Source organism: Melanerpes formicivorus, unplaced genomic scaffold (genome assembly GCF_026170545.1).
Source record: "Melanerpes formicivorus ecotype bairdi unplaced genomic scaffold, bMelFor1.0.p_v2 SCAF_65, whole genome shotgun sequence".
Classification (NCBI taxonomy): Eukaryota; Metazoa; Chordata; class Aves; order Piciformes; family Picidae; genus Melanerpes; species Melanerpes formicivorus.
Window position 1 is genome coordinate 1,119,480 of NW_027142417.1, and position 9,780 is coordinate 1,129,259.

At 43.7% G+C, this 9,780-nt stretch overlaps 1 protein-coding gene across 3 annotated transcripts in view; it reads left to right on the forward strand.

Annotated features, from left to right (window-relative positions):
• Positions 1 to 7,583, forward strand: part of CHD7 (chromodomain helicase DNA binding protein 7) — a 127,789-nt gene extending 120,206 nt beyond the window's left edge. For all 3 annotated transcript variants that reach the window (XM_068162455.1, XM_068162457.1, XM_068162456.1), the window contains exons 33-38: positions 647 to 874; positions 1,239 to 1,682; positions 2,202 to 2,423; positions 2,596 to 2,736; positions 3,476 to 3,580; positions 4,383 to 7,583. In XM_068162455.1, coding sequence (XP_068018556.1) covers positions 647 to 874; positions 1,239 to 1,682; positions 2,202 to 2,423; positions 2,596 to 2,736; positions 3,476 to 3,580; positions 4,383 to 5,336 — 2,094 coding nt within the window. In that variant the 3' untranslated portion in view covers positions 5,337 to 7,583. The remainder of the gene's footprint in view (positions 1 to 646; positions 875 to 1,238; positions 1,683 to 2,201; positions 2,424 to 2,595; positions 2,737 to 3,475; positions 3,581 to 4,382) is intronic.
• The last annotated feature ends 2,197 nt before the right edge of the window (positions 7,584 to 9,780 follow it).

Sequence of the window (9,780 nt, forward strand, 5' to 3'; positions counted from 1 at the left end):
GAGCTCCTCTTCAATTTGTCACTTCAGTAGGTAGTCCTGCAGAAAAGCTTCATCTTGCTCCTCCCTCAGTGTAGAATCACAGAATTGTTCTGGTGAGAAAAGACCTTTGAGTCCAAACATTCTCTAACTCTACCAAGGCTGGTGCTAAACCATGTCCCTCAGTACCACATCTCTGAATCTTTTCAACACCTCCAGCGGTGGGGATTCAACCCCCTCCCTGAGGACCCTATTCCTGTGTTTGAGAACCCTTTCAGTGAAGAAGTTTCTCCTAATGTCCAACCTAACCCTTCCCCTGGGGCAATTTGAGGCTGTTTCCTCTTGTCCTGTCACTCATTACTAGGGAATAAGAGAACTGACCCCCACCTGCCTCCCACCTCCTTTGAGGTAGTTGTAGAGAGTGAGAAGGTTTCCCCTCAGCTTCTTTTTCCCCCCCCAGAAAGCAGCTTTTTAATTCTGGTGATATTTCATCCCACAAAACTGTGTATTGGCTTCTCCTAAGAGGCTGAGTTCATGCTGACCCGCAGCAGCAGCTGGGTTGGGGTGTATCTCCTCAGCTGTGGAAGCTGGGCCACGCTGTTCCCCTCGCTTGGAGCTGAAGAGGCACCTTCCATGCCGCAGGTTCATGACGTGCTTTGCCTTTATGCAGGACCGAGTAATGATCAACCGATTAGACAACATCTGTGAAGCAGTGCTGAAAGGGAAGTGGCCAGTAAATAGGCGCCAGATGTTTGATTTCCAGGGCCTCATACCTGGCTATACTTCAACAGCTGTGGACAGCCCTCTGCAAAAAAGGAGCTTTGCAGAGCTCTCCATGGTCGCTCAAGCCAGCGTCAGTGGCAGTGAAGATCTCACCGCTTCTCCTCAGTTATCTAAGGTAAGGCTGCTGCTTGCTCTTTCTCACACAAAACTTTGTTAGTCTTGCTCTGGCCCACATAAAACTTTGTGTCTGGCATGCACTTTTGCACAGTAAAATGAATTGAAAATAGCATTTCTTTTAATGAAACCAGAAAACTAAATGGTGGCATCCTAGAATGGTTTGGGTCGGGAGGGACCTTAAAGATCCAACCTCCCCTACGGGCAAATCCTGCTAGACCACGTTGCTCAAGGCCCCATCCAAGCTGGCTTTGAACGCTCCCAGGGTTTCTTTGTATAAAATGAAGGCTTTGTTTCCCAAGCTGTGTGTTTGGGACTCTTCCATTCAGCTTTGCTAATGGCTGGCAACGCTCATTTTTCTCCAGGAAGATGCACTCAATTTGTCGGTTCCACGTCAGAGGAGGAGGAGACGAAGAAAGATTGAGATTGAGGCTGAGAGAGCTGCCAAGAGGAGAAATCTTATGGAAATGGTTGCCCAGTTACGTGAGTCTCAGGTGGTCTCAGAAAATGGACAAGAGAAGGTTGTAGATTTATCAAAGGCCTCACGAGAGGCAACAAGTTCTACCTCAAATTTTTCATCTGTTACTTCAAAGTTTATCTTGCCTAATGTCTCCACACCCGTGTCTGATGCCTTTAAAACTCAAATGGAGCTGCTGCAAGCAGGTCTTTCACGCACACCCACAAGGCATCTCCTAAATGGCTCTTTAATAGATGGAGAACCGCCCATGAAGAGGAGGAGAGGAAGGAGGAAAAATGTGGAAGGGCTTGATCTGTTATTTATGAGCAACAAACGGACATCATTGACTGTAGTAAGACACCAACCTTTTTGGCTCTCATTTCTTCTCCTGTGTCTAGTCCTTTCTGAATGTGTCTGAAGTGTTGCTGTAGTCATGCGTGGCTTTTATTCAACCAGAGCTGGATAGAGCTGGTGCTACTTTTTGAACCAAAGTGTTGTTCACATCAAGGTTGCTCTGACATGTTGGAGGTGATCTTTCAATAGCTTGTACTTTCAACCAGCTGGTGTTGTGTGTTTTAAAACAAAACATAATATATTTGAGGCTTAAGGCTGTCATTTTATTGTCTAGCCAAGGGGAAGATACTGGTGGGGTCTAACTGGAAGTGTACAGAGCCTGCTCTGTCTTTGGCTCTGTGTTCTTTAATCTCCACCTGTGCTAAACTTAACAAAATTCCCTAATGCAACAATAAAGTTTTACATAGTATGAATATTTAAACCCCACTAACTCTTAGGTATGCAAAATCTGCTCAAGCATTTAGTTTCAGTTTCATGTCCTTGAAGTGAGAATTAATGCAGGTGTTTGTCTTCTCAGGAGGATGCAGAAGTGACCAAAGCTTTTGAAGAAGATATGGAAGCCCTACCAGCAAGGAACATTCCATCTCCTGGTCAGCTGGACCCAGACACTCGCATCCCTGTAATCAATCTAGAGGATGGGACCAGGCTGGTGGGAGAGGATGCTCCCAAAAACAAGGATCTAGTTGAATGGCTTAAGTTGCATCCCACTTACACTGTAGATATGCCAAGTTATGTACCAGTAAGTATCCAAAGTTAGTTCTGCAGATGTCAAGATTAGTTCCCTCAAACTAGCCACAGCCCTGGAGTTTGTAACTGTAACTTAACCTGGTTGTGAGAAGGGGTTCCCTGACTGGGGATGCTTGTCAAGAAAACAAAGCCCTGACAAGCCATTGCCTTTCTCCCCTTTCCAGAAGAGTGCAGATGTGCTGTTTTCCCCGTTTCAGAAGCCGAAACAAAAGCGACACAGGTGTCGAAACCCTAATAAACTGGATATAAACACCCTGACAGGAGAAGAAAGGGTTCCTGTTGTAAATAAGCGGAATGGAAAGAAGGTAAAAACAAAGTTAGTTCAGTGGAGGGCTTGATCAGTGTCTGTGTGTGTGCAGAGCAGCTTTTCTCCTTCAAGCTTCCTCTTTTAACAGTTCAACATTTAAAACTTTTTTTCAAGGGCTTGTAAGGATTGAGAGGGAGTGGAGTGAAGCTTGAGGAGGGAAGGTTTAGACTGGAGATTAGGAAGGAATTCTTCCCAGTGAGGATGGTGAGACACTGGAACAGATTGTCCAGGGAGTTCATGGATGAGGCCTTGAGCAACCTGGTCTAGTGGGAGGTGTCCCTGCCCATGGCGGGGGGGGGGGGGAACTAGATGCTCTTTAAGGTCCCTTCCAACCCAAACCATTCTCTGAATGAACCTACCACTCAATTCCTCTAATTTTTCCTTTCCTCTTGTGATATGTTCCTATCAAATCACTCAAGTAAACAACTCTTACTCTTTGAAGCTACATAGCGTTTTTTTCCATAGATAAGAATTTCATTGCCAGCACTGCCTGAGATGCATCATTTTGCTATATCTCCTTTAAAACCATAATCTTCTCAGTTCTAGCATCATTAGCTCCTTTCTATGTGTTTTTTCAAAGTCTGAAAGTCTTTACTGCCATCCTTCAGAGATGGAAGTGCACAGATGGAAAATGTCCATAGAAGTAGCTGGTAGAAGTAGTTTTGTTGGGGTTTTATTGTGGGGTTGTTTGGGTTGGGTTGTTTTTTTGTAAGTATTAACCTTGTCTCTTGGATTAGATGGGTGGAGCTATGGCCCCTCCAATGAAGGACTTGCCAAGATGGCTGGAAGAAAATCCTGAGTTTGCTGTTGCTCCAGACTGGACTGACATTGTTAAACAGTCTGTAAGTGAAACGCTCGCTGCATGCTTCACCGTGGATTACAGCACAGGAAAGTTGAAGGCTGTGTAAATTGATTATTAAGACTTTATCTTGTAGCTGCTTTGGAGCTGAGGAAACTGTAGTGTCTGGGTGGGAGTTACCCAGCTTGGGGCAGGTGGTGATAGGAGGCTGCTGCAGAATGGGGATGAAGGACACTTGAAAAATAGCTGCAGTGAGAAACCTTCAGCGTTTGGCTTGAATTAATTTTAGCTTACAAGCGACAATCCTTAATAAACACAAATATCCAGACATCAGGAACTGTTAAGAAAGTATTTGTCATGTTCATGACAGAATGTCATCATCCTGGTAACAAGCAGCATCAAAGGATTAGGTTTCCTGCCTTTTCTTTTACAGACTGGTTGAAAATAAAGGGCACGGTTTTGGTTTTAATAAACCATTCCTCTGCTGAAGTTCAGCGCCAAGTACAGAGGCATAACCTCCTAGCTGCAGTGTATCAGAGTGGGGGTTTCAATGGAGCTGCAGAGTTCCAGCATGTGTTGTTTTACTGTTGTGTGTAAATGGGGAAAAAAAAATCTGTGACTCTGCTTTCTTCAGTTGCTCCTACATGTTCTGCTGCCGCTCGCTCGAGTAGCTAGCTAGTCACGATGTGCCAGGGCTGGAAAACAAGCGGCTTTTGGAGCCTGCTGAAATCCCTTCTGTTCCTTCCATCAGCACCAGTTAGCTGCTGAAAGCTCTCAGAGCTGATGGCCATTAAAGCTTGTTGGTTAGGTTTTTTTTCCTTCCTCTCTCCATGTCTCCTTTTCAGGGTTTTGTTCCAGAGTCCATGTTTGACCGTCTTCTCACTGGACCTGTCGTGAGGGAGGAAGGAGCAAGCAGAAGGGGAAGAAGGCCAAAAAGTGAAATTGCCAAAGCAGCTGCAGCAGCTGCTGCTGTAGCATCAACTTCGGGAATCAACCCACTACTAATGAACAGTCTGTTTGCTGGGATGGACCTCACCAGCCTCCAGAACCTCCAGAACCTGCAGTCTCTCCAGCTCGCAGGCCTCATGGGCTTCCCGCCAGGGCTGGCGACAGCTGCTGCCGCTGGGGGGGACGCTAAGAACCCGGCTGCCATGCTGCCTCTGATGCTGCCAGGCATGGCAGGGCTGCCCAACATGTTCGGACTGAGCGGATTGCTGAATAACCCCATGGCAGCGACCACCGGGAATGCCGCTGCTGCTGCCGGGCAGGGAGAGGCTGAGGACGGCGCCTCGAAAGCTGAAGAGAAGAAGAATGAGAACGAAGAGGAGAACAAAGACTCCGAGAAAAGCACAGACACTGTTTCTGCTACTGACTCTGCGAACGGATCTGTCAGTGCTGCTACTGCGGCCACCACCGCCACTGCCACCACTACCACCACCACCAACACTGGATTGCCCACAAACCCTCTGGCCTTCAATCCTTTCCTGCTGTCTACCATGGCTCCTGGCCTCTTCTATCCATCCATGTTTCTACCTCCAGGACTGGGAGGATTGACTCTGCCCGGTTTCCCAGCACTAGCAGGACTTCAGAACGCAGTGGGCTCCGGCGAAGAGAAGGCTGCTGACAAAACTGAAGGAACTGCCTTCAAAGACGAAGAAGCTCTGGAAGGCAGCGATGCAGAGGAGAGCCTCGACAAAACTGCAGATTCCTCCGTTTTAGAAGACGAAATAGCACAGGGTGAAGAATTAGACTCACTTGACGGGGGGGAAGAAATAGAAAACAATGAAAACGATGAATAACCCAGTACCAGTTACAGTTAAAGTGTTTGAAACTTTTGACAAGTGGTAGTCCTACTGTTTACACTCACAGTTAAATGTCCATACTTAGTTTTTATAAGCTGTTCTGTAACATAGTGTAGCAAAAAACAGAAAAAAAAAAGGAAAAAAAAAGAGACAAAAAAACAAAAACACAAAAGAAAAAGGAGGAGAAAAAAAAGGAGGGAAAAGAAAACGTTCAAGTCATGTTATACAGATGTGTCAAAAGGTATCTTGGTCATTAAGTATTGTGCAGTGCATTATTTATTATCCCTAGGAGAGATGAAATTTGAGAGGTGATCATGTCTTTTTAAGGAAATGGACATAATGCTCTGCTGTTTGGGTTGGTTTGGGTTTTTTGGGTTTATTTGGTGGTTTTTTTTGTTTGTTTCTTTTGGTTTGGTTTCATTTCTTTGGTTTTTTTCCTTTTCTTTGGGTACCCATTGGTATTATGCATTTAAGCAGCAGTTTGTCACCCAGTGGCACTCGCAGAAGGAAAGGGCTGCTTAAAGGAAGGATGAAGTTATAGATATTTAAAAATGTTTGATTGTCTTTCTTATAGTTCCTTTTTTAGCTTTTATTTTTCAGTTCCTTTTTTTAGTCTTCAATTATTTTTTATTTATTTTTTATTTATTTATTTTTATTCTTTTCCTTTTTTATTTTTTTACTTTCAATCTGTTATTCCTTTTTTAATTAGTTTTCCTTTCTGTTTTTTCCTTTTTATTTCTTTCTTTCTTTTTTCCTTTCTTTCTTTTTTTCCTTTCTTTCTCTTTTCCTTTTGTTTTTTTCCCTTTCTTTCTTTTTTCCTTTTTCTTTTTTTTTCTTTCTGTCTTTTTTCCCTTTCCTTCTTTTTTCCTTCTTTTTTTTTCCTTTTGTTCCTTCTTTTTTCCTTCTTTTTTTCCTTCCTTTTTTCCTTCTTTTTTTCTTCTTTCTTTTCCTTTCTTTTTCCTTTCTTTCTTTTTTCCCCCTTTCTTTCTTTTTTTCCCCTTTCTGTCTTTTTTTTCCCCTTTCTGTCTTTTTTTCCCCTTTCTGTCTTTTTTTTCCCCTTTCTGTCTTTTTTTTCTGTCTTTTTTCCTGTCTTTTTTTTCTCTTTTTCCTCTTTTTCTTTTTTATCTTTTTTTCTCCTTTTTTTGTCTCTTTTTTTTCTTTTTTTCTCTTTTTTTTTCCTGTCTTTTTTTTTCCCCTGTCTTTATATGCCTTCCTTTTTTTTTTCCCTTTCTTTTTTTCCTTCCTTTTTTCCCTCTTTTTCTTTCTTTTTTTTTTTTCCCTTTCTTTTATCTTTCTTTTTTTCTTTCTCCCCTTTCTTTTTTTTCCCCCTTTCTTTTCTTTTTTTTTTTTTTTTTTGGGTTATTTTCCTTCTTTCTTTGCTGTGAAGGTCAAGATGAAATTCACCACACCACATATCGTAACCGGAGCTTCATTTTGACTGCCCAAGAGCTCACCCACGCGCACACCCCCCCCACCCCATCCACACCCCCCCCACACACACACCACACCACACATTCTCTCTCTGACAATCTTCATGATAGTGTGAATGTCTCTGTCTTTGAGACACAGCAATAATAAGGCAGCTGTTGAATGTGAAGAGTACCTTTTGGAATTAAAAAGAAAACTAACCCCGGGGAGAAGGTTTCTTAACAGGAGAAAGCTACAGTTTGAATCGTCTCGTTGATGTTGTAATGCACTGGTAGAAATAATAATAATGATGATGATGATAAAAAAAAAAAAAAAACAAAAAAGAGAAAAAAAAAGGACAAAAAAAATAAGAAAAGGAAAAAAAATAAAAAAGGAGGAGAAAAAAAAAAAGAGGAAAAAAAAAAAAATCAGGTACCTTTTTTTAAATTAAAGGACTTTGTTACTTTTAGCCACAAAGCTAAACAGCATTACCTCAAACTCTAAAACTAGCCTTGAAGTTTACAGACATGACTTTGTAAATGTATTGTTTTGGGTTTTTTGTTTTTTTCTTTGTTGTGATGTCTTCTTATTTTAAAATTCTTTTGGGTTGGTTTATTTTTTTGGTTGGGTTGTTGTTTTTATTTCTTCTTCTGTTATTTTCCCCCCACCCCCACCCTTGTTTTTTGGCTTTTTATTTTTGTTTAGGTTTTTGTTTCTTTTCTCATTGGTTTTAATTTGTTTTTTTTCCCTTTGGAAACTGCTATCATGTAAGATAAGATGTAAATTGCTGCCAACTGTAGTAATGATGCTTTTAATAAAAGTGACCCATGATATGCAGAGATGTAATTAGAGGACGGAGTGTTTAGGGATGTCAGCTCTGGTGTTCACTTCCTGTGTTCGTGGCTGCTTTTTGTTGTGGTTTGGTTTGGTTCTTGTGTTGGGTTGTTTCCCCCCCACCCCACCCCACCACCACCACTGCATTTTTTCCTGCCATATTCTTCATAGCTCAGGGGCTCTAAATGCTGAGCACACCATCTTCAGGGGGACCAGGCAGGAACCTTCATCTTTTCCACTCGAAGTAACTCCACAGAAATGCACACTAAAGCCCTTACTTTACTCCTTCAAAGGGGCAGAGAGACTGAGGATACTTTAAAATGTGTTCAGCGTGTGATAATGTGGTACACTAAAGAACAAAAAAGGCAAAAGAAAAATGAGGCTTTAATAGGCACAATATCTAGGTCATTTATCCTTGGTTAATGGGTAGAAAAACACAATGCTGTAGTGACAGCAAGGGACACAAAGGCTCTGTGGTATCCTGTAGACCAGAGCTTGTGATGCCAGAAACCACTGTGTCAAACAACCTACATGAAACTAAAACTGACCCACTTTTCATAAAACCCAGTGTCTCTTCTGGAGAGCTACCCATTTGGAGCCTTTGCTGACCTTTTGATATGGGAGATAATGTACTGCTGGAGAACTTCTGCTTGCAGTGTTGTCACCTTGACACACGTGTACACAGCCATCTCCAGAGCCAGCTGAAAAGGTTAGGTTTTCAGTGGAGTACATGAAGCAATTAGCAATTTGAGTAGCCAGCTGTGGCTGGACACCCACCTTGGGACTAAGTGTTTGTGCTGTTGGAATGCTGGAGACCTGCACACCTCGCGCTGGTGTCAGCTGGGAATTTGCACCAGAGCTGGCATGGGCAAACTGGTGCGAGGCCAAAGCAGGGATGTATGAAAAGGGGTGAAATTGGTCCAAAAGTCACAGAATTGTTTGGGTTGGAGGGGACCTCCAAAGGGCATCCAGTCCAACCCCCTGCAGTCAGCAGGGACATCTTCCACTGGAGCAGGTTGCCCAGAGCCTTGTCCAGCCTGATCTTGAATTCATCTCCGGGGATGGAGCCTCCCTGGGCAACCTGTTGCAGTGTTCCAGCACCCTCATGGTGCAGAACTTGTTCCTCACATCCAATCTAAATCTGCTCTGTGCTCATTTCAAACTGCTGCCCTTTGTCCTGTCACTGCAGCCCTTTGTAAGGAGTCCCTCTGCAGCCTTCTTGTAGCTCCTTCAGGCACTGCTCTCAGGAGTCCCTGAAGCCTTGCCTTCTCCAAGCTGAGAACTGCAGCTTCCTCAGTCCATTCTTGCAGCAGAGGCTCTTCAGCCCTCTGATCACTTTTGTGGCACTCTTCTGGGCTTACTCCATCAGGTCCATGTCTTCCCTTCCAGACCATGACAAAAAAGCAAAGGGACAAGGTACATTAACCTGGAGCTCTGTGTCCAGTTCTGGTGCCCCCAGCACAAGAAGTACAAGAGGGCTGCAGAAGACCTGGGCAGAGACTTCTTACAAGGGCTTATAGTGACAAGATGAGAGGGAATGGATTGAAGCTTGAGGAGGGCAGATTTAGAGCAGGAAGAATCTGTACAGTGAGGGTTGGGACACACTGGAACCAGTTGCCCATGGAGGTTGTGGATGCCCCCTCCCTGAATGCATCAAGCAACTTGGGCTAGTGGGAGGTGTCCTTGCAGGTGGTTTGGAACTAGAGGAACTTTAAGGTCCCTTCTGACCCAAACCATTCTATGAACCTCAGGAGTCAGCTGTTGAAGTCGTTTGCCTGTGATTTAAGTTGGTTCCACACCTCCTGTCTTAGCATTTTCTGCTTCCTGTGAAATCTGCCTGGTTCTTCCCATAGGCTGTACTCCACATACTAGTACTGAATAACCATTTTCTCCTTAAAGTCAGTTTTATCCCAGCAAAGATTTGCACAGCCTAATGATATCCCTTGGGAGGGCCCTTCTTAATTGGCAAGAGTAGAAATTACGTTGTTAAAGGCCACACCACCCCTGTGTCAAAATGGGGTGGAAATTCCGGCAACAGCCTGTTTCTGCCTGTAGCTTTTTTGGCATGGGAACACCCCAGTCCTGGCATGGGCTGTCCAAGTGACAAATAGGTCAATGTCACCTCAGTGTTCCTCTGGAATGGTGTCACTCCTCTGCCTTTCCTAGTCCAAGGAAAAAACATCCCTGGGAGAACTGTTGC